This window comes from Somniosus microcephalus, chromosome 27, assembly GCF_052327205.1.
Source record: "Somniosus microcephalus isolate GS21.2 chromosome 27, FLI_Smic_1.0, whole genome shotgun sequence".
NCBI classification, from domain to species: Eukaryota; Metazoa; Chordata; class Chondrichthyes; order Squaliformes; family Somniosidae; genus Somniosus; species Somniosus microcephalus.
In genome coordinates, this window is record NC_141013.1 from 23,723,228 (window position 1) to 23,748,456 (window position 25,229).

Here is a 25,229-nt window from a genome sequence, read left to right on the forward strand (position 1 = left end):
GGCTCGATAACATCATGCATTCACACCAATAATAAAATGCTACTGAATGTGTGTGAATTAACTTTGAATTTTCACCTCGGTCAAGAAAACGAAGATAAACAACAGCGATAAGCCAAACGCAGAGCAAGAAATTAAATAAATTAACAACTTTGTCAGCCTAATCGCCTGTGGTACATGTTTATTTTCTTCAATTTATATTCTGCAAACCCTCTTCCTCCCAGCACTTGCACAAATCCATTTCCAAAAGGACAGGTAGATAATTGGCCACTAAGTAAAAAATGCACCACTTGAAGCAACTCATTGGTAGATTTTCCATTCCCATTGGGAAGCAGCTAGCCTCAGCGTTTGCTCCCTATGACCCAACGGACATCAGAAACTCGTGGGAAATCACATGCACAATCTTGGGTGCTACTGCTCCAAAGCACAGTTAGCCTACCAGTCTGCAATGCCAAAGGAATGCCTTGTAAATGTCCATTTTTAAAATCTGTCAACTCGTAGAATTTGCATCATTTGATGCCGATTTAAGTCCAACACTAAAAGCAGAGTCCATTTTCAGTGAAAAGAAACTACATTTTTAATTTAGGTCCATTTTGGTCTTATTTGTGCCCAGCTGATACTACGACATGGTTCAGAAACTGCATGCGACTCACCCACTGGTTAATGGTTGAAGCAGAGATTACTGCCCGTTTCCTGCCCACTTTTAAAATGCTAGAGGGATTACCGAGTGCAGAACCAACAAATCAAAGACTTCTATGTATTTGGTGGAGCTTACAACCAGGATTTCTCACATTCATACTAACATCAATTCTGAACAAGGCACACAGGGAATGCTAAAAACACATCATGTATTGGCTGTTTGCTATGCTGCAAGAGTTATTCAGCAGCACAAAACTAAACTTTATCACAATGGTTAGCAACTGTCAGGCTTATAGATTTGGAGATCTTTTCATTACAGTATTTGCTTTAGTCATCTTTGCTAACCATTAATCATTGCATTGTTGTAAGTGCATTGAGCTCAAGACTACATTTGAAATCGCTTGACAATACTTCCCTTGATAAGCAATGCAGCAGTTTCCTTTCTTAGTATCTAATGCTATTGAAGAAAACCAGAAAATGTCATTCTTCCTTACCTTCACTGACTAGTTCACTGTTTTCTGACTGTTTACAGAAGATAATCTTCTCCACCAGCTGGTTATAACTGCACATTCCCACTGCCTTCGCTACTTCAGCATTCTATAGAACAGAATTATCAGCAGAAAATTAAGTTCGAGACTCGCAACAAGATTTCTAGCACTACGTATCCCCCATTTTACACAATTTGCAACCTCAGACACATGCCATGAAGTACATTACAGGAAAAGATCTGCAGCATCATGGAGGTGAAACTATTGAGGATACAGGGACTACTGTGCATATTGTGAAGACGTATACTTGCTCCATCCCCCACAAAAAACTTGTGTTTGAGTGGTGTAGACGGTCATACAATATAATGTAATGTGGAACAGGCGCAAGGGGCTGAATGGCCTACTCCTGTTCCTGTGTCACAAAATTAAAGTAAATCTATCCATCCAATATATGAAATATTTTCTTCTCTGCTTACTGAGATGCATTACAAAAGACTTAACTTCCTCCCCCCCCAAAAAAAACCATGTTGAAGTCCATTGACGTGATCTTTTATTTCCAATTTAACATCAATATATGACCAAGGCATTTCGTTTGCTGGTCTTCACTGATTAGTTTGAAGATTCACCATAATGCAAAACATATCTTCAAACCAGCTCAGGTTTCCCAAGATGTATTGAGCTGTCTGTTGACATATTCAAAATCTTATGATCAGAGAACTGCATCAGGCTTGCATATGGATGGCAGTTTCTCAGCTTCTGCCCAGAATACATTTTGGTAAGTGAAAGTACTAGCTTTAAATGAATTGTAATGGAGGATTACATAACACTGTTACCTCACACCTTTTACAGTAAACCTCTCAAACAACACTTACATCATATCGTTATATAACTTGACAGTATAGCGTGTAAAGAAAAAGGAAAATGTAAATGCATGCAGTAGGACAGGAAAAATGAGAAGGCTCTGGATGGCCATTGAATCAGCCAGCAGTGTTAGCTAATTTTTTTGGAAATCGGATCCCTTTATCTCCCTCCTCTCCCAACACATACACCAATGCACCTCTGCTAACAGCCTTGTTCTGGAAAGCAGGCTTCAAACAGACATCCTTGAGGCCATCAGGTTTCTATTTAATGTGGTCACACTGTCTCTGCATTCAACATATTTTCCTCTAGTCACTGCTGTACTTGTACATTATTTCTGTATACTGCTCAACATGTATCCTATAGTGATAATGCTGTTTTCCTTTGGGTAGCGGACACCTTTATTTGGTAGCTAGGACAAAGCTTCCTCAGGCATGTACCAATATTTGCAGGGGTGCCCCAGGAATGTATCTATATTTGCATGAGGCACTCCCACAGAAAGTTTGAAAATCACTGGATTGGAACAGTTGCTTTGACCTTCAACCCTTGGAGAAAGCCAGAGTGCCCCTCTCAATCAATTAACCAAGAAGTCAAATTTTACAGATCTAAGGTCAACAACCCATTTCTTTGAGTAATGGCCAGCAGAAATTTTTAGAATATAATTAATTGAGGCCATTGGACCCGCAGAATAAACTTAGATGCTGCAATCTTTATTTTCTGCCAAAAAAGGGTCGATCTACTATATATATTGTATATTACAATGCAAGACGTGCCACGGGAGCCTCCCATGGCACGTCTTGCATTGTAATACAAATCTAGGCAGACTCTTGCAAAATGTCTTGGATTAGAATATTTCAAAACTATTAACTTCTGGACCAGTACAGTAACTAAATGTCATTCTTTCTAAATCAGTCAAGATAAGGATTCAAACCTGGATATCCTAAATGACAGTCTAGAACACCGACCGGGCTGCTTAAATAATATACTTTAAAAAGGTATTTAATTCTTTTCAAATATTTAAGTTGCTATTTTTGTGCCTCCAATGTTAACATAAATGTAACATTGGAGGCACAAAAAATTCCCACATCTGTCCTTTTTAAACAGAATCTCGCATGACACTGATTAAGATCCTCATGCTTATTATCCAACGCAGCAACCTTATTCTGCAATCCACAGCATTTCAAAAACCAACAGTAATTTAAAACATTCTTCCATCTTAATCAAATACCACCCAGTTCATCTCTCAAGGTGGCATCACTAAGGTTCCTGTTTTATTGGCAGTTTTAATCTGAATTAAATTGTCCTGCTCAAGGAACTTAATTCACCAAAACATCAGTGAAAACTTGTTTTTAAAAGTCATAATGTAGTATTTTATATTTTTAAAACTCAGCGAGCAATTTCTCTGAATTCAGTGTGCAGTTTCTCAACTCCCTCAAATGTAACTTAACTACTGAGCTGGCACTCCAGGGCTCTACGTGAGAGTCTGTCAAAAACAAAGGGTCTTGAATAAACGTTAAATATTAGCATACATCATGATGTAATAATAATATTGAAAAAGAATGCATGGAGTGCAGTAGAAATGCTCATTAAGAACAGGCGAATTGACTGCCAACCTGAATGCTGTGGGGGAGTCAAACGTTACCTGACAATTAAACTTACCTGTTTCAGATCAATGTGTTTCACCAAGCTGCTAAAGCTAGCTACTTTGTTACGGTGGGTGCTAGATTTTAGGGATTCAGGGAGAAGGGGAATGAAGCAAAAGGCTTAACGCGTGTTACATCTTCTCCTTATTTCATATCTGTGTACTGGAGATCAACTGTAGAATGCCAGTAGCCCTCGCATTGCCACCTGACTAGCTGAAGGAAGTAGGACCCGTGACGAGGAAAAGGTGGGCAGTAATACAAGCGCATGACTATAAGCCAAGCTTAAAAGAAAAATTGCAGATTTATATACACTATAAACTTCAACTTACTTTTCTGGAATTTATTCTTACCTGAGGGTCCACCAACCATCCATGGTAAAGTGCAATATCAAGGAGGTCAAATACGATGCACTCAGGTGTATATTCGAACACTCTCACACCAGTAAACTTTACATTTACATCCAGTCCCGTCTGCAGCTTGTGTAGTATGGCCATTGCATCGCTCATATTCTGTTTCAGAAACAGAAAAGGAAAATTCAAGATTTAAGAGCGTAAAAAAAAAAAATCAAAGGGTTAAAATAAAAAGGGCCAACTGCATAATACGTGAAACCTTGCTCAATGCAGGGATTTGGAAATTGGTACATTGCCGAAGTGGCCATTCTTCACAGATGAACTTAGACATTGTCACTGGGCTGTTGAATGGTCACAACTAAGCCCGATTCCACACTCACCCAAAGTCTACTGTTTAAGGCTCAAGTTATGTATAAAGATGCAATAAGATGTTAATCTCTAACTGGGAAGCACAACAAAAAACGACCAAAGGAATGTCTACACTACACTTGTATGAATGCTTGTGCCAATGCCTGCTCTGTCAATTGTCTGCACCTTGGATTTCCTGTTTTGTCATTTTTATCCGTCACTTTGTAATCCTCTTGCCTTTCAGTAGTAGCAGGGCTGCTGATGGGGTGGATGCTTTTTGAGGCTCTGCACTCTATTGTGACATTCTCCTTCAATTGTCCCAATTACTTCAATTTTCACTTAGAGTTTTCTTCTCTCACCACCAATGTGGTCCCTTCACAAATCCAAATCTGTTCCCCGTTTTGCATATTTACAATAATGAGCAGAACTCAAAAAGTGGATACAAATAGCACAATTCTACTTGTGTCAATGCAAAACCCATTTCTAACCATTTGCACCCATATTGGAAAATCTAGGCTCCTATCTTCACGAGAGTACCATCTTGCAACAGAAACAAGTATTGAAAACTGCACAGAATTAATGGTGCAAATCTGCATTACTACATGGCACATCATATGAACTGCACCACCCACAAATCCTTGCTTTTCTTTTCAGTTCTCTTTACAAGTAAACTACAATGATGATTTGGTATATAATATGATTAAAAAATGGTTTAACAAAACATTAGTATTTGTCCCTGACATCATCTGTGTAATTCACATTCTGAGCTAAATGGCTCTCAGACTTTTTTAGTCCACTGTTAATTGCCCTTAATTTCAGAGTTTCAAAATACTGTATTACCAATAGCAAGACTTTCAATTTTCATTTACAAATGCTTTTGAAGTTAGTCGATCCCTAGGTACAGGAAAGAAAAATGTAATTTTATTCATCAAGAAAAGGGGATGAAATGTCAACAAAAGCAGTGCAATGAGGTAATGTTTTCCAAAGGTTTTCCCTTTGGAAAATTCTGGTGATAATTTGGAGCAGATATCAAGAACACAAATGATAGAGGGGGTGATTTTGCCAATGGGGGCGCGTTGGAGGCGGGACTGCTGCTTGTCAGGTTTTAGTCCCGCCTCCATCGACTTGCGGCCAATCCACGCTCTTTTCCCTTGATTGACCTGGTTAAGCCCACCAGCAGACTTAGCAGGCCAATTAAGGGAAAGCCGGTGACAGAGAACGTCAGCATATGACGTTTGACAGATGAATTGTCATCATTTGACAGCTTTGAGAAGCTGTCAAACACTGACATACTCTGTTGTTTGGCGAGTTCTTGTACTCAAGGCTCACTAAACCTATTTCCTGAACAGAAAGCAGATGGCTGGTGCATCAGCGAATGCAGCAGCCATTCTGTCATCCCTGCTGTGGAGATGTCGGAGCCTCCGGATCCCCAACGATCAAAGCCTGCAGGAAGAAACAAAGGTAAGTAAACTTTTTATAAGACTTTTCACTTACCTCACATACTCACCTCTCCACACTTGCACCCATCACTCACCTCCACAGCGCACTTTTGGACCCCTCTCACCCCCGCAGACCCACTGCTCGTCTCACTTTCCCTGGCGGGGTTTCCCGACGTCAGGCAGCCCACACCTCTGCTGGAAAAATGGGGATAATCCTCTTAACTGCCTGTTAACTACCAGTTAACAGGCAGGCAAGTGGCTGTAATCCCCTTCCCGCCTCCAGGAGACGGGACCCGGCGCGGGTCAGGTACCCGCCTCCTGGGAAGATGGCACGGAGGCGGGTTGGGGCGGGTTGGGCACCCGCCCCCGGATTCTGCCATTTTCCCAGCAGTCCCGCCTCCAAACCCGCCTCCCCAGGGCTGGCAAAATCGCCCCCAGAGAGTCCAGTTATATTTCCTTAGTTTATATTTTCCTTAATGATGAACGTGCTACAGCATGCACCAAGTACCTAGTAGAAATGTTAAGTATATTTCAATGGGAAGGTTCCACCCTATGCAGAAGTGTGATTCTGCAGTCATATGATGCAAGTTTTTATGTACACGCTGACATGCATCAAGCTATTGCTACACATCAAAGCTCCAGAATTAAAATATTGATGAAAATTTTAGTTAGGCACAGTAAGTTTCTCCAGGACAAAGACCTTACATAATAACAATCATAAATGCAAGTCTTTTTCCCTTTAGTAAGGATATATTAAAATGAGAAATTACCATGTGAATAGTGAATTTTTAAAAAATGCTAATATGTTCTTTCTGCTTTTCCCATAACCAATCAAAACCAATTTATGTTTTCTCCCCCAATGATGCAAAAAATTACCAATTCAAACTGATGTGAAAACCTCTCAGTCAGGAGTTTTTTTTAATCTAACATTTCTGAAGATTAATGGAAAATAAATTATTGAACTTCTTTGCATTAATGTGAAACACCAGATTTGTTCATCCAACTGTGTAATATAGAAGAGAATAAATAGGTTAAACTGTAGAACATATCATTGCAGGGCTACATCATGTGTGGCATGACAGCTACGCTTACTTAGCATTTCTTAAAAAAATTTGCCCCTCTTTAGCATCCATGCCTTACAAAGCAAAGAGGAGACAATGACCGGCTGGAAACTACAATTACGAGTAAAATGAGTCTTTAGCGTGAAGTACAATTCACAGCTTTTAGCCTCCTTCACTGCCACCTCTTGCTGCACCATAAATTAATTTCAGGACGCAGTGAACCTAACTTTTCATTCTAACTCATGCATTTACTGTTCACTCAATCTTTTGTGCTTGATGAGCATCACCCTCCAGGTACACAAGATTTCATTACATTTTGACTCTTTTTTTCTAATCATTCAAAAGGACTGTTTTTTCTAAAATGATTGATTTACTAATGATAGCTCGACAGTCTTCATGAAATTAAAGTATGTTTATTTCCTTTCCTCATTTCAAAGTCTCTGGTTACAACTAATCAATCAGGCAGAAAATAAATTAAAAATGGAAAGCACTGAATGTAAAAAACATTTCCAGTGTCTTAATAGTTTTGTTTAAAAATTAAAAGCTAACCCACAGTACAGTTAAACCGTAAGAAAATGAAACTACGTTTCACCAATACAAATATGGTTGGAAATGAAACATTGAAATCACAACTAAAAGTTGCCCAATGGCTCAGCTGGCTAAATTAGTGAGTAAAGGAGCTATATACATCAAGAAAGTCTCCTGTTCGATGCGCAGTCAGTGCTCAAGCTCTTGCTGATTTCAGTCGTGGTGTTACAACTGGCCTCAGACCACTTTCCACCAACCCCTGCTGGGAGTGTGCATGTGGACGCCAGCTGAGAATAGGAGTCACCTCGGCTAGGATACTGCACCCTCTCAGCCAAATATTTTTCTGAAACATGAATAATGAACAAGTGAGCAAAACACCAGTAAGTGACTGATGCCAGTCGAACTGTATCCTAGTGAGGGGTCAACACTTTAAGAGGAGGGGAAAGAAGAAAATATGGCAAAGAAAACTGAAGAGAGAAAAAGTTTTTGAAAATGCAGATGATTAATGAAGCTAACAAAATTGATTGTCGTTAAGACTATACAAGTAAGTGACCTTCTTGAACGGTCTATGAATTCAACTACATAACATAAGATAATCCACTGTGTGCATTTGTTAAGCATGACAGCAAATCCCAGAAATACATAGAATGCACCTTTCATACATGAACGTTCCCTTGGGGGAAAAGGGCACAAGTTTTTAACAATTTTTCTTTTTTTTTGGTCAACCAGAAGTCCGATAGCATAAAAATCCACAAAAGAGTCTGTTTGCCTGATATGGAGGGTACAATCTCTTCCCATAGGAACACAGCCCTCTCTTCTAAGCTCTGGGGATTTAGGAGCACATTGGCGACAGCTAAGGCAATCACCAAAGGTGTGCAAGGGTTCTCTTGTGAATTTACCCAGCTAAAATAACGCAGCTCATACAGCACTAGTAAGCTCCTCAGTGCTTGTGCAGCTAGACCCACCCTACCCAATACAGCAGTGATTTGCAGGATAGACTGGAGCCAAGTGAGAAGAATATAAGCCAGCAACAAATGTTCAAACCCCTAACTTTGATCAATGAGCCAGACTAGCGGTTCAATCATCAACAGCATACCGCAGCACTGGGGATTTGCCTGGTACACGGATTGGCTTTTAAGCAGCTTGAAATGTGGATACCTTAATGTTCCACTGTACTGCCCTCCTTCGGTAAATGTTACCGTTTTCTGCAAGGTCATGAGGGGAAACCAATAAAAAGACAGAGCCAGTGAAACACCACAGATGTTGGTAGTTACAAACAAATCAGCATTCCCCAAAATGACAATTGACATTTATATAGCACCTTCAACATAAAAAGGTGCTTTGCAGAAGGGGGAATGAATAAAACAAGAGTAATATCGGATGAGGCGCTGAGTCAATGTGGGAGAATTAGGAGAGGTGGCTGAAGTCTTTATCAAAGAAGTGGACTTTAAGAAGTTTTTTTTTTTTTTTAAAAGATGGAGAGAGAACTAGAGGCAGAAATGTTTAGGGAGGGAGTTCCAGAAAGTAGCAGACTCTGTCACCATTGGAGGAATAGAAGGGATGCATAACAGGCCAGATTCAGACCGCTGAAGGGCATGGAATAGGACACTGCCTAGAGAAGGTTGCTGAGGTAGAGGTGGGGCGAAGCCCTGTACAGATTTCAAGCAAACAATGAGGTTTAAAAATTCAATGCGCTAATTGTTGAGTAGACAGTGTAGATCAGCAAGGATGTTGGTAATGGGGGAGTGAAACTTAATAATATGTGATATAGAATGATTGAGTTTTGGAGCGTGGAAAACGAGAGGCTAGGAAGGAGGATGTTGACAACGCGTCTAGAGGTGACAATAGCATGGGCGAGGGTTTTAACAGTGATGGGGGTGAGGTAGGGGTGCAGGCGGATGATGCTCCAGAGGTGGAAGCAAGCAGTCTTGGTGATGGATCAGATGTCAGGTGTGAAGCTCAGCTCTGGGTCGAATAAGTCACTAACATTTCGGAAAGTGTGGTTAGAGATTAGGGAGCTTGTTGAAGACAAATGAGTCAAGAATGGGCTTTTTGAGGAGCGGGCTGGTGATGCTGTTCAGCGAGCATGGGTGCCAGGATGGGTAGTTGAGTGGAGGGGGAATCAAGGGAGCAGGATATGCGCCTTATGAAGATGAGCTGAAGAACTTGGTTGGGAAGGGGCTAAACTGAGGTGGGGGGAAAACATGACTATTGGATTTCTGTTAGATTTAATAGTTTTCAGAAATATGCGCATTTGGAATCATCAGTGTTTCAATATAAGCAGAACCAGAACATTAATAAACTTTCAGAATGGGCATATAATTGGCAAATGAATTTCAACACAGATAAATGTGAGGTATTACATTTTGGTAGGAAGAATAGGGAGGTCACTTATCACTTGGAGGGTGCGAGTCTCGGTGGGGTAGAGGAACAAAGGGATCTCGGAGTACAAATACACAAATCACTAAAAGTAGCGATACAGGTTAACAAGGCCATAAAAAAAGCAACCCAGGCACTAGGGTTTATTTCTAGAGGGACAGAATTGAAAAGTAGTGAAGTTATGCTAAACTTGTATTGAACCTTGGTTAGACCACACTTGGAGTACTGCGTACAATTCTGGTTGCCGTATTATAAAAAGGGTTTGGAGGCACTGGAAAGGGTGCAGAGAAGATTTAGAAGGATGATATCAGAAATGCAAGGGTATACCCATCAGGAAAGGATGAACAGGCTGGGTCTCTTTTCTCTTGAAAAGAGAAGGCTGAGGGGTGACCTAATAGAGGCCTTTAAAATTATGAAAGGTTTTGGTAGAGTGGATACAGAGAGAATGTTTCCACTTGTGGGGAAGAGCATAACTAGAAGCCATCAATGCAAGATAGCCATCAAGAAATCAAATAGGGAATACAGAAGAAACTTCTTTACCCAGAGGGTGGCGAGAATGTGGAACTCGCTACCACAGGCAGTAGTTGAGGCAAATAGTATAGATGCATTTAAGGGGAGGCTAGATAAGCATGTGAGGGAGAAGGAAATAGAGGGTTATGCTGATAGTTAGATGAGGAAAGACAGGAGGAGGCTCGAGTGGAACATGGACTGGTTGGACCGAATGGCCTGTTTCTGTGCCGTATATCCTATGTAATCCTACGTAAGATTTCACCAAATTTTCTTTCCTCCTCTCGAAGGAGGCAACTCATTGAGGTAATGTTTCAACTGTGATAACAGTCCATCAGTGCTGTCTGAGTAGTCTTTCTTCACAACTTAGCCTAGACAGAGATTGCTGGCAGACTATTTGGCTTTAATGCTATAATATTTTTATAAGCCTGCACATGCAGCGGTAGTTTCAGTGTAAATTGGTTCCAGTTATCCTGGGCCAGGAAGGGTATAAATCAACAAGGCTTCTGACTCCTGATCTTTGTGGGGAGCAACACAGACAAAGCCAAACCAAGTTTCACCCATCTACACAGGTGCACTTTCCAGAGGAAACCATTTGATTTATCATCATTAGTCAGCTCTCTCCTCAGATTTATGTCCTCTGTAGCCCAGGAACACTTTATATTGCTATCACCACTGCATGTACAGGATTAGTTAAGTTTTCAACTTAAATGATAAAGCTTACATCTCTCCAAAGTTTAATTAGTGAAAGCCACAATGTTGCATAGTTTCCAGCAGTTTAGTCAATGCTCTGGTTCCCAAACAAAGATCTGAAGCAGCCCCACATGAAAGATAAACCCCAAGAGCTTACTGTTCTAATTAAAAATATTTCTTTGGAAACAAATTGAAACATACAAACATAGAAACATAGAAGGTAGGAGCAGGAGTAGGCCATTCGGCCCCTCGAGCCTGCTCCGCCATTTAATGAGATCATGGCTGATCATCCAAATTCAGTACCCTGTCCCTGCTTTCTCCCCATATCCCTTGATCCCTTTAGCCTTAAGAAATATATCTAACTCCTTCTTGAATATATTTAATGAATTGGCCTCAACTGCCTTTTGTGGTAGAGAATTCCACAGGTTCACCACTCTCTGGGTGAAGAAATTCCTCCTCATCTCTGTCCTAAATGGCTTACCCCTTATCCTTAGACTGTGACCCCTGGTTCTGGACTCCACCGCCATCGGGAACATCCTTCCTGCATCTAGTCTGTCTAGTCCTGTTAGAATTTTATAAGTTTCAATGAGATCCCCTCTCATTCTTCTAAACTCCAGCGAGTATAAGCCCAATCGACCCAATCTCTCCTCCTACATCATTCCTGCCATCCCAGGGATCAGTCTGGTGAATCTTCGCTGCACTCTCTCCATGGCAAGAACATCCTTCCTTAGATAAGGCGACCAAAACTGCACACAATACTCAAGGTGTGGTCTCACCAAGGCCCTGTACAACTGCAGCAAGGCATCCTTGCTCCTGTACTCGAATCCTCTCGCAACGAAGGCCAACATACCATTTGCCTTCTTAACCGCCTGCTGCACCTGCATGCTTACCTTCAGCGACTGGTGCACAAGGACACCCAGGTCTCATTGCACTTCCCCTTCTCCCAATCTATTGCCATTCAGTTAATAATCTGTCTTCCTGTTTTTGCCACCAAAGTGGATAACCTCGCATTTATCCACATTATACTGCATCTGCCGTGCATCTGCCCAATCACCCAACCTGTCCAAATCATACTGGAGTTTCTCGACATGCTCCTCACAGCACACACGTCCACCCAGCTTTGTGTCGTCTGCAAACTTGGAGATATTACATGTAATTCCCTCGTCTAGATCAATATATATTGTGAACAGCTGGGGTCCTAGCATCGATCCCTGCGGTACCCCACTAGTCACTGCCTGCCACTCGGAAAAAGACCCGTTTATTCCAACTCTTTGCTTCCTGTCTGCCAACCAGTTCTCTATCCAAGTCAGTACCTTACCCCCAATCCCATATGCTTTAACTTTACACGTTAATCTCTTATGCGGGACCTTATCGAAAGCCTTCTGAAAGTCCAAATACACCACATCCACTGGTTCTCCCTTATCTATTCTACCAGTTACATCCTCAAAAAATTCAAGTAGATTAGTCAAGCACGATTTACCTTTTGTAAATCCATGTTGACTTTGTCCGATCCGGTCACTGTTTTCCAAGCGCTCTGCTATTACATCTTTTATAATGGACTCTAGCATTTTCCCCACTACCGATGTCAGGCTTACCGGTCTATAATTCCCCGTTTTCTCTCTACCACCTTTTTTGTATAGTGGGGTTACATTAGCTACTATCCAATCCATGGGAACTGTTCCAGAGTCTATAGAATTTTGGAAGATGACCAGCAATGCATCTACTATTTCTAGGGCCACTTCCTTAAGTACCCTAGGATGTAGAAAGAACAGTGTATGTCAAAAAAAAAGGAACATTAATAACCTTTTTGTTCCTAATTTACAGTTAAGTTTAAATAAATATATTATGTGGACTAAATGCACTGTATAAGCTATTCTGACAGTTAACATTTGACAAAATGACAATCTGCTGGAGTATTCATCCCAGCAGACTGCTCCAGGCCCATTTTACTTTCATTGCAGTTTACCTTGGCGTCACTATGTGGAACTAGAAAATAGATTAGCCACGCATGAAAGAAACCTGGGAAAGCGACAAGATAGCTATGTCTGTGGGGCGATTAGTCTATGTACGTGCAGAATAGAAAAAGTACATTTCAGAAATAAATGAGGAACTTCTAATTCTTTGGCATGGGGCCTGGCGGTAAAGTGCATTAAAACATCCCGATAACCTTGACAGGTCTGACAGTTCCACAAATGTGCCTGCAGATATTTAATATTTTTAGATCCAAAACATTCATATCAAAACTATTCTAACACTTCACTACAAAATAGTAAAATTTTAACAAGCTTCTCTTGGTTGAAAAATTCTGTGAGCATAAGCTCTACGATTCCATATGTTCCGCCAGTTACATTTTGCAACATGTATCAGAAATTCTTACAGTATCGGCTCTGTGAATTACTTACTGTCCCTTTCCTTTTGGGAAGACTCCAGCTACTACAGGCATATAACCAACAAATTAGTACCTGCTCATAGTTTAATCTCTGAGCATCTGTGATTTCTTTTGGCTTTGCATCGAGAATATAGTCACCTGTGAAGAGAGAAATTAAAATTACAAATACCATCAAAATATCACACTCTCAAGATTAACTTCAATGCTCACTGAAAACTACTTTTATACATTAGGTAAATTAGGTTCCATCCACCGTAGCACTTCCACTAATCACCACTTTCACCTCTGTCCCTTTGACATCAACTTTCTCCAGCATCAGTAACAAATAAGCTGTAGATTCCCTAATTTTGTGGAATCAATGGTGTTATGAAGCACAAAAGACAGGAGACACACATGAAATTGTCACGTTGTCCCCCAACATCACCTCAACAGTTTAATAGTCTAAGGCCTAGAAATTCAGTGGGCTACACCACCAGTTAACGCCCAAAGAGGGCACTTAGTGGGTTTAGCGCCACTGGCCACGCCTCCCGCGAAATTTAGCGGGGCGCTAATGGCGGCGTTAGCAGGTGGCGCTGCGCCGCCACCGATGACGTCATCGGTGTGCGTAGCGCTTCACTACCGCCCCGATCGCCAAATTTGGTAGCGCCCCCCCCCCCCCCGCTGTAACGCCGGTCGCAATTTGCGACCGGTTCTGGGGGGGCCTACCTGCGGCGGTAGAGGCACGGACATTTTTTTTTGCTGGCCGCCTGCCAGCACCTCTTCGCGCAGCCGTCCCCGGCCTCCTGAGCGCCCCGCCCCCCACCCCCGCGTTGTGCCGGCTGCCTCCCAAGAGCCCGGCACTTCTCCTCGGTGCCGGGCTCTTTTGCCGGCATTCGCGATCTCAGACCGCGCTGCAGCAGGCCCCTCCCCTTTAAGAAATGGAGGAAGGCCTGCAGTACCGCAGCACGCCGTGCCGCAGTGTGTGGCGCTGCGGCACGTTGCGCTGCGATTTTCAGTTGCAGCGCCCCAAGACGGATGCGGGGCGCCTCGAGTAGCGCCGCGCTTCCGTTTGGGGCGCTCAAACTGAATTTCCGGCAGGCGCTCGTGACTCCTTCCGGGGCGGTACTTCTGGTGCCCTGCCGAATTTCTAGGCCTAAATATCAACTGTCAAGGCTCAAAAACATCATACAGTCTAAGAAGAAACGTTATGTAAATTGGCTGCATCATTCTGCAAGTTCATTTTAATACTTTAGCTTGATAGAATAACAAAATGCAAAGGTTGCTTTACTATGCTGCAGCTCAACAAGCTGGTAGCTAACAAATAGAATCTGAACATCTACAATAATGGTAAACAAATTTATACTGCACAAATGACCAAAATGCAGAACCGGTGAGTGACAAAGTAAGCTGTTTGGGGATACAAGTAACATGAAAATAATTTTCCACTGTCATTTTCTATTTTTTCCAGTTTAAGCAAATGTTTAAATTCAAAACTTTTTAAAATGCATACTTTTACTGAGCTTTTTGTTAGATGGCACCCAGTGATTTTCTAGGATATACCCCAGCATGTACAGGAAACTTTCGATTAACCGGCACCTAAATAACCGGAAATGACGGTTAACCAGCAAAATTCAGGAGTAGGTTCAGGTAACTTTTATTACTTGCCTTCCTTCATGTGTTGCTGTGTAAGGGTGTGGCTGCAGCTGTTGCTAAGCTACAGAGACGCTGGCAACTTGTGGCCATTGTTTTGAAGCTGTTGCAGCAACAGGGTTTGTTGCTTTATACGGAGCTCTCAGCTCCGTATCTTTTACTATAGCGTTCGGTTATCCGGAATTTTTGATGAACCGGCACCACGTCGGTCCCGGATAAAAAAAAAGTTTCCTGTAACATTAATTGGGGATCATCTTGATGAGCAGCACCAAGCCACTGTATGAAAACCTCTATTTTGAGGAATCTGGAACAAAGCTACAGCTGAGCGAGATATGAACTGCAAGAGCATTTGGCTGATGATAAAACAGCTTTTAAATGCTGCCTCTGTACTTCTGCAAACATATATTTTGTTATAATTACAAGTTGCCATTTGTCATGCAGCTGTAGGGCAGAAAGTGTTAAGTTTTGGAAAACTCCATTAGATGCAAATGGACTCAAATATCCATTCACTAAAAATCAGAAAGTGTAAATATACAATTTACCAAAGATCTTGTTCCATTCACTAAACAGCAACCGCCACAAAAAAGAAATCAAATCCCTGAACATTTATTCCAAGTTCTTTGAGCATAAAATTGGTTCCCCACCCACTCCAAAAATAACATTAAAAATTTAAAAACTGGGGGGGGGGGGGGGGGGGGGGGGCGGGGGGAATGCACAAACTGTAATAAACTCACCCTTCCCATCTTCCAATACCTCCACCAACCTCTCCGAGAGGCCTCAGACATGCCTTCTGCTCCATTCTCAGCCCTCGTCCCTCAGCTGATTCAGACCTCTGTGCATGCATGAACTCAATACCAACCCTTGTGCTCGTTCTACCTTGTAAAAAAAAATCCTGAACCTTGAATTGCAAGCTCGAGTTGCAGATCAGTCTGAACACACTGTTGAATTGTTTGCAAATCATCAAAAAGCACTCCTGCTATTCCATAATTAATAGAACAAATACAATATTTTAATTTAGCATCGACAAAGCACCATCTCTGCAATGCCTACAATGACAAGCCATACAACATAATGGATTATATAGCTTCAAAAAGCATCTAAACCACATAGTCAGGCAATTAACAATGCAACACGAATATGCTGTTTACCAATATTGACTGTTGAGTTTAGAGGTAAAAGCTGTTCAGCAGAATTTATTCAATTCACTAAATATGGCATATAGTTATTAATAGTTGATGATAAAGTAACAGACCACCACTGGAAAGATTTTCAACTAGTTATGGTGCGCTGAGGAAGCAATCCACAAGAATGACTTATCCTTCAAAGATCATGCTCAATCTAAGTGGATTTATCAAAGTTGCCATGTTTGTCTCGGGACCTTTTAAGAATGTGTGACACTTAAAGCCTCTATCGTATAACAAACAAAAATAAAAATATACCAATTTAATTTGATGTTATTTCCTTTACAAGACTAAGATTTTGTATAGCAATTTTCCAGATCCTCAGCAAAATTATGAATTGCTGATTGGCTCATTTAGATATGAAATACATGATATCATGCTTGGTTTTAATCAATTTCCTGCAAAGGGTCCTGACGAAGGGTTTCGACCTGAAACGTTGATTCTGTTTCTCTCTCCACGGATGTTGCCTGGCCTGCCGAGTTTTTCCAGCATTTTCTGTTGTTATTTCTCCTTCTGCACTACCTCAACAAAGTGCCTCAGCCCTTACGACATTAGAGCAACGTAGTTCCATTTCTCACTAATCATCCTGGGGCATGAGTTAAGTTGTCAATTTACTGTCCATTAGTGCAAAATTTGGGGCAGTTTAGTCTGTGGCTATTACACCGAGTTGAGACTGCCCAAACCCATTTCACGTACGACTCTTACAACCAACAGACGTCCCAACTAAATGGGCTTAAATCTGAGAAGATGACTCGTGTCAAACCACCTGCACTATTGTGCCCGTTTTAATCAAGTTTCCTATAGAAATAGCCTTTGGTAAACAGGCTTTTTGCTTATGGTTCCCAGAGGGAATCATTGCTAAAGGCAATTTGTTTTAAAGTCAATATCTGGCCAAGCTTTTAGCATCCATGGAGTTGGCTTACATAAAAAAGAACTTAGCTTTTAGTGAATCAACACAATCTAAACAAAATTCAATGGACACAGGACTCCTCATTTAAACAGCCAGCGCTCAAATGCCAGATTTGATTTTTTTTTTTAATTCATTCTCAGGATGTGGGCAAGGCTGGCATTTATTGACCACCTTTAATTGTCCTGACAAGCTGATGGTGTGCCTTCATCTTGAAAGCAGTTTTGAAATAACTAAAATGGCTTGCTAGGCCACTTCAGGGGGCAGTTGAAAGTAAACCATGTTAGGGTGGGACTGGAATCACATATCGGCCAGGTCGGGTGAGGATGGCAGGTTGTCATCCCGAAGACACGAGTAAAACCAGTTGGGTTATTACGACAATCCAACAGCTTAAATGGTCACTTTTACTGAGACCAGATTTTTGTTTTTGTAAATTTCCAGATCATTTTTTATAAACTGAATTCAAATTCTCAAACTCCCATGGTAGGATTTGATTTCATAGTCTCAGGCCACGAATCCAGGCCCATGGATTACTAATCCAGTAACTTAACAACTAAATTACTGCTCCCTTGCTCTTGACTGACATTCAAATTCTTAGCTTGCTGCTTCATGCCAGTGCAGCACTCAATCGCAATAAGGGAGAGAGGACAAAGGGGAGGAAAAGATCAGTTCAGTTCTCACGTAAACTCACGGCAAAGACTTCATTCTCCCATCAGCAGCGCGCACGAGCAAAAATAACCCGCACACCATAATCCTACAGCAGCAGAGACACACTTTCTCATGGATTTTGGGAACTACTGCCAGATTCACCTGTTAAAACCCTGCATGGTGCCAGATGGGAGGATTGTATTAAGTGGCATAGTAAATGGAGGAAGAGCGATGGAATGAGGCCAATACAGCACTGTGCTACCACAACTGGTATAGCAAAATCAAAGTTACAGTTCCTGTCAAACAATCACAAAGTGGCACTGGTGGTTACAACCGAGAAATCTGCAGCCCAATATACCCAAGTTACTCTGCCTTTCTGCCTGCTCACCAGGGACAAACACGACAGAGTCTCTGGCAACATAAAACTCTTGATCCAAATTCTCTGGAGTTTATACTATTGATAGAAAGTATATGGGCTTAGCTGAAGTAATCATTTATAGCGGTGATTCAGTTAACGAAATATAATGCTAAAACTGGCACTGAAGCCCTGATAAAGAATTTTAAGTTACAAGTCTTTTCACAAAGCTACATTTGGAAAGTCAAAAATAAATCCACTTCCAATGGCTATAATATTTCACAAAGGCAACCATAAAAGTCAAAAATGCCTTTTCTTCCAGATTTGGTCCAAGGGTCACCATAGAAAATACTCATGGTTTAATGGGGAAAGGGCATCATCGTAGCTCACTTACTACTGCTCCTTAATGTTCGGAACTGCAGAAATCTTACAAGAACCCACACTTAAGGTTTCTAGATTCCTCAGAACATGAAAAGACTAAATGTTAACATAAAAGGCCTATGACATTATGGCCCGTATTTTCCGATGCCGACAGGTGTGTACGGGCTATCTACACACCTGTAGGGACATCAGAAATGCCAGTTTCAGGCATGCACAGTGTCCGCTTGACAGATCGGACGCCTGCCCTGGAGAAGGGCCTCTGCAGGGAGAGAGTTCCGCTTTCTGCAGAACCTCCGCCCGCTGAAAACCCTTAGAAATCTTACACCTGGTAAAAGTAGGCGTAAGAGTGTAAAAAAGTTTTTTTTTTTTTTTTAATTTCACTCATTTTTAATTTAAAAATACTTGTAAAAAAGTTTATTTTTAGCCCTGTAAAAACTATTTTTTTAATTAAATTTGTTTAAAATATTTAACTTAATGTAATTTTAACTCATTAAAAAAAATGTATGTAATATTTTGATGTGTTTTTGGGGTGATCTCCATTCATATATTTGACAGTTCTGTCAAAAGTATGACGGGAGATTCCCTTCTCCTATTGGCTGGCCTGGCCCAAGTGATCCCAGGGACGCTTGCGAACCGCCTGCGCCCCTGGGATACGTGGGCCCTGCACATTTCAACAGTGGAGGGGCCCAGGAGCGGAAGTGTTCGGACCTCGGGAGCCCTCAGGTAAGTTCGTAGATTTTTTTCCAGATATGAGGCATCCGCACACAGGAAGCCTCCTATCGGAAATTACGGGCCGTAGTCTTGTTAAAAGTCTTCAAGATTTCAATGCAGGTTTGCTGTATCTCAAAAAGGGAGAAGCGAGTTGTATTTCAGTTCTCAAATGTTTAGAAAATCTTTGGCAGAACTAAAGGATATGTATTATAAAATAAACAAGATTCCAATAAGCGGCACAGATGATAGGTTCTACGGAACCTGTGCTTTGAACCATGGAAATATTGGAACGTTTTGGTTCCTGTGCTCAGGACCATGGAAATATTTATTTATATATGCACTGGTGAGGATTCAATAATGTTAAAATGATCCGCAGTTCATCACTTAATTGCTTATATTAAGGGGTACAAACTTTGCCTTCTTGAAAATTACCACACGTAATTAAATTATTTCAGGTAACTAAATAAATAGGGTTCAGTCCGTGATGTGGCAAATTGAAAGTTCTGGTCTGAACCATTCTCACCAGGATGGCTTTTGGCATGTCCAATTCAGTGATGAGCTGGCAGCCTGTGTCACACACTTCTGAAACTCTGCTCTTCAACACTGGTTAATCATGTCACTCACTGCCTTGCATATTTTCAAAGCCACCGACAGGATCTGGCACCTTGTACTTCCAAATAATTTACGAGCACATGGCTTTCTACCAAAACCAAGTTCCTGACTATCTAATTTCCTGTTAAATCATTCTGTGTTGTAGTTGATAGCTCACAATTAAACCCAAGCTCAGAAGTTGCATCCTCTTGCATCTTATCAATGATCGTTTGCATTTATCAACCAAGCCTACTCTTTGTTTTGCTGGTGATTCCACTCTACATTATTCAGCTTCCTGCAGATCACATACCCAATGATCATAAACTCCACTCATTACAATGCAACGACAAAAAGAAAAAAAATACATTTGCATAGCGCCTTTCACGACCTCAGGATTTCCCAAAGCGCTTTACAAACAATGAAGTACTTTTTGGAAGTGTAGTCACTGTTGTAATGTAGAAAACAACCGTTGCCTTTCTCTAACTTATCGACACTGCTGTCAATCTCCCTCCCAACTTTCCTTTTCTGTTCTTTTTAAGCTCCAAATACATTGTCCTACATGCTCTTCCACCTTCCTACTGTGTTAAAATCAAGACTCACTGCAGTCTTCTACTCCAACTCACTTTTCCCAAGACCTTAAAGCTGGAACTGGGCGCAAGGACACCAATAGGAATGTGTTAAAAGCTATTGAATGTATTTTTTTTATTTTATTAATACAGCTTAAAAATGGGTTATCACAAAAAATAAGCATTTTTTAAATCAGTGTCAATCCACTACCTGTGAGTAACCAGATTTTAAATGACAAAGACAAAAATACAGAACAATTTCCTAGTTATATTGGAGTACAGTAGTAAGTTTTAGTAATTAAAAAAAAATTACATTCAAAAGCTTTTAAAACATTCCTATTTGTCCTTGCACCCAAAAGAACCAGCTTAATTTTCAGAGCCTCCTCAAAGGCCTGCAAACGAGCGCAAGGAGCAGAAACTCCCAATGGTAACTAATTCATCCTGGGGGTGTCGCCAATTTGGTGGGGGGGGGGGGGGGAAAGAGAGAGAGAGAGAAAGAGAGAAAGAGAGAAAGAGAGAAAGAAAGAAAGAAAGAAAGAAAGAAAGAAAGAAAAAGAGAAAAAGAGAAAAAGAGAAAAAGACTTGCATTTATATAGCGTCTTTCACGACCACTGCACATCCCAAAGCGCTTTACAGCCAATGAAGTACTTTTTGAAGTGTAGTCACTGTTGTAATATAGGAAACGCGGCAGCCAATTTGCGCACAGCAAGTTCCCACAAACAGCAATGTGATAATGACCAGATAATCTTTTTTAGTTATGTTGATTGAGGGATAAATATTGGCCAGGACACCGGGGATAACTCCCCTGCTCTTCTTCAAATTAGTGCCATGGGATCTTTTACGTCCACCCGAGAGTGAAGACGGGGCCCTTGGTTTAACGTCTCATCCGAGAGACGGCACCTCCGACAGTGCAGCACTCCCTCAGCACTGCACTGAAGTGTCAGCTAGATCTTTGTGCTCAAGTCTCTGGAGTGGGACTTGAAACCACAACCTTCTGTCTCAGAGGCGAGAGTGCTACCAACAGAGCCACAGCTGACACTACTGCGGAGAGTTTAGGCAAAAGGTTTTCCACACAGATTTGTCACTGTTATAACTATGGGAATTTCATATCAATTAACTGTTTTATTTAAATCATTCTTCGGGATGTTGCATTTGTTGTCAAGGCCAGTATTTGTTACCCATCCCTAGTTGCCCTTGAGAAAGTGGTGGTGGGCCTTCATCTTGGGCCGCTACAGTCTATGTGGTGAAGGTACTCCCAGAGTGCTGTTTAGGTAGGGAGTTCCAGGACTTTGACCCAGCGATGATGAAGGAATAGTGAGTGATACAGGTTCAAGTCAGGATGATGTGTGACTTGGAGGGAAACCTGGAAGTGATGGGCCTCTTTTTGTTGAGCTAAATTAACTGAAAATTAACAGAACTTCAAATAAAACTGATCAAATTAAATTATAATTACATTACCCGGGGTGACGATGCACTCCAGTCCCCGTGGCGCCCACCAGTCTCGGAAGGCCTCAAGTGTGCCAGCGGACACCGCGTGCTCCATCTCCAGGGCCACCCGGGCACCAACATAGCCGCGGAAGAGAGGCAGGCAATCGGGCCGGACGACCCCCTCGACCGCCCACTGCCTGGACCTGTTAATGACCACTTTGGCCAGGCCCAGGAGCAGTCCTACGAGGAGGTCCTCTGACCTGCCCACTCCCCTCCACACCGGGTGACCGAAGGTCAGGAGCGTGGGACTGAAGTGCAACCAAAAATCAAGGAGCAGCCCCTTCAAATAACGGAACAGGGGCTGCAACCACACACATTCTATATATACATGGAACACGGACTCCTCTAGGCTGGGAGTGATGCTGCTGCCATGCACCTGCTGCCCTTGTCCTGCCAGGTGGTGAAAGTCACACGTTTAAGAGTTGCTGCAGTAGATCATAGAATTGTATAGCACAGGAGGCAGCCATGTGGTCCATTGTGCCGGTGCCGGCTCTTTGAATGAGCTATTAAATTAGTCCCACTCCCCTGCTCTTTTCCCACAGCTGTGCAAATTTTTCCTTTTCAAGTATACATCTAATTCCCTTTGTAATCTGCTTCCATCACCCTTTCAGGCAGTGCATTGCAGATCATCAGAACTCATTGCATTAAAAGATTTCTCATCTGCCCTCTGGTTCTTTTGCCAATTATCTTAAATCTGTCTCCTTTGGTTATCTGCCAGTGGGAACAGCTTCTCCTGACTTACTCTGTCAAATATCCCATGAACCTTCTCTGCTCTAAGGAGAACAATCCCAGCTTCTCTCGTCTCTCCACGTAACTAAAGTTCCTTATCCCTCGTATCATTCTACTAAATCACCGTAGCACCCTCTCCAAGGCCTTGACATCCTTCCTAAAGTATGGAGCCCAGAATTGGTCACAATACTCTAGCTGAGGCCTAACCAGTGATTTATAAATGTTTAGCATAATTTCTTGCTTTCGCAGTCTATGCCTCTATTTATAAAGCTAAAGGATGCTTTTTTTAAACTGCTTTATCAACTTGTCCTACCACCATCAAAGATTTGTATATGTGAATCCTGTAGGTAATACACACTGTAGCTGTAGTACACCAGTGGTGGAGGGAGTGTAAGTTTAAGCTAGTGGATGGGATGTCAATCACGCAGACTGCTTTGTACTAGATAGTGTCAGGCTTCTTGAGTGTTGTTACAGAAGTACCCATCCAGGCAAGTGGAGAGTATTCCATCACATCCCCTGACTTGTGCATTGTAAGCGGTAGAGAGGTGTTGAGGAGTTAGGTAAGCCACTCACTGCTGAATACCGACCCTTTGACCTGCTCTGGTAGCCATGGTATTTTTGTGATTGTTGCAGTTGGATTTCTGGTCAATGGTGACCCCCAGGATGTTGATGGTGGAGGCCTTGGCAATGGTAATGTCACACAAATGTCAAGGGGAGATGGTCAGGCTCTCTTGTTGGAGATGCTCATTGCCTAGCCCTTGTGTGGCACGATTGCTACATGTCACTTATGTGCTCAAGCCTGGATGTTGTCCAGGTCTTGCTGCATGCGGGCATGGACTGCTTCATTATTTGAGGAATAGCCAATAGAGTTGAACACTGTGCAATCATTGACCAGCTCCACTTCTGACCCCATGATGGAGGAAATAAGAATATAAGAAATAGGAGCTGGAGTAGGCCATACTGCCCCTCGAGGCTACTCTGCCATTCAATAAGATCATGGCTGATCATCGACCTCAACTCCACTTTCCCGCCCGATCTCCATATCCCTTGATTCCCCTAGAGCCCAAATATCTATCTTATCTCAGCCTTGAATATACTCAAAGACTCCGCATTCACAGCCCTCTGGGGCAGAGAATTCCAAAGGTTCACAACCCTCCGAGTGAAGAAATTCCTCCTCATCTCGGTCTTAAATGGCCTACCCTTATCCTGAGACTATGCCCCCTAGTTCTAGACACTCCAGCCAGGGGGAAACAACCTCTCAGCATCTACCCTGTCAGTCCCCTTCAGAATCTTGTATGTTTCAATGAGATCACCTCTCATTCTTCTAAACACAAGAGTATAGGCCCATTCTACACAATCTCTCATCATAGGACAGCCCTCTCATCCTAGGAATCAATCTAGTGAACCTGCATTGCACCGCCTCCAAGGCAAGTATATCCTTCCTTAGATAAGGAGACCAAAACTGTACACAGTACTCCAGGTGTGGTCTCACCAAGGCCCTGTACAATTGTAGCAAGACTTCCTTACTCTTATACTCCAACCCCCTTGCAATAAAGGCCAACATGCCATTTGCCTTCCTTATTGCTTGCTGTACCTGCACGCTAGCTTTCTGTGTTTCTTGCACAAGGACACCCAAATCTCTCTGAACACCAACATTTGAAAGTTTCTCACCATTTAAAAACATTCTGTTTTTCTATTCTTCCTACTAGGATTGCAAAGGGGTGGAAAGTTTCCGGTAAATTTCCGGAAATTTTCCACGGGAAGTTTAGCTTGGGAATTTTGCCCAAAAAAGCACATGCTAGCATAATATTGTTGTTTTTGTATTTCGCTCTTTTTTTTCCCCCCCACAGGTCCTCTCTTAAAATTACTAACAGAGATAGAATCTTAATTATTAAGGAATTTCTTAATCAATATATGTTTATCTTCTTACTTGGCTTGTTTTAATAATTACAAGTTTTGTGTGTGACTGTGAACAAATGTGTCCTGATTGGTTGGATGAGTGGATGAGCGATTAGCTCCCTCTATTTGTAATATTTGCATATCGAATTGTGATTGGCCTGCAGGCATCTGTAAGACTGCTATAGTTTTTTTTTTAAGATTCAGGTTAGGGGTCCTGAGGGAAGTCATTTTGTTTTCTGCTGATGTTGTGATGATGCAGTAAGTAAATCAGACTTTATACCAAATAAACCAGTTACTTGTTGAACGCTGTTGTCCTTCAATTTAAAATATACAAAATAATACACTATTGGTGATGTAGTGTCGTGTGTGTACAGGTCATGCTTCCATCACATGGAGCATCAGCAAAAATGTACTCACCCTGTTGCAATCGTGCTGATCGACCGCAGTTCGACACAGAGGAGATGAATGCCCTTTATTTCTCTACATAGAACAATGCCACGTTTACCGTCGGATGTGTGGAAGCATTTTACCCCAGGCATTAAAGATGGAAAGACTGTGTACATGTGCAAACACTGTAGAAAGCCATATGTAAAGAATGCCACAAAGATGCAGCAGCATTTATCCAAATGCAACAACTTCACTCAAAGCTCACAGCAGTCAGCCCAGAGTTCCTCTGCTTCCATTCAAGAAGATGATGGTTCTCAATCAGCATCAGGCTCCTTATCATCAGCAACTCCTGGCCCACTTGGAAGGTTCTTTGATACAATGGATAACCATAGCCAGAAGAATGCAGATAAGTGCCTTGCTCGAGCTGTATATGCAACA

At 41.9% G+C, this 25,229-nt stretch overlaps 1 protein-coding gene across 4 annotated transcripts in view; it reads right to left on the reverse strand.

The window, feature by feature from the left end:
• Nucleotides 1-25,229, reverse strand: part of mindy2 (MINDY lysine 48 deubiquitinase 2) — a 64,788-nt gene that overhangs the window by 35,029 nt on the left and 4,530 nt on the right. For 3 of the 4 annotated variants that reach the window (XM_085968711.1, XM_085968710.1, XM_085968712.1), the window contains exons 3-5: nt 13,393-13,457; nt 3,976-4,134; nt 1,131-1,233 (exon numbers count right to left, since the gene is read on the reverse strand). In XM_085968711.1, the coding sequence (XP_085824837.1) occupies nt 1,131-1,233; nt 3,976-4,134; nt 13,393-13,457 (327 nt within the window). The remainder of the gene's footprint in view (nt 1-1,130; nt 1,234-3,975; nt 4,135-13,392; nt 13,458-25,229) is intronic. The other variant, XM_085968713.1, reaches the window with a different exon arrangement.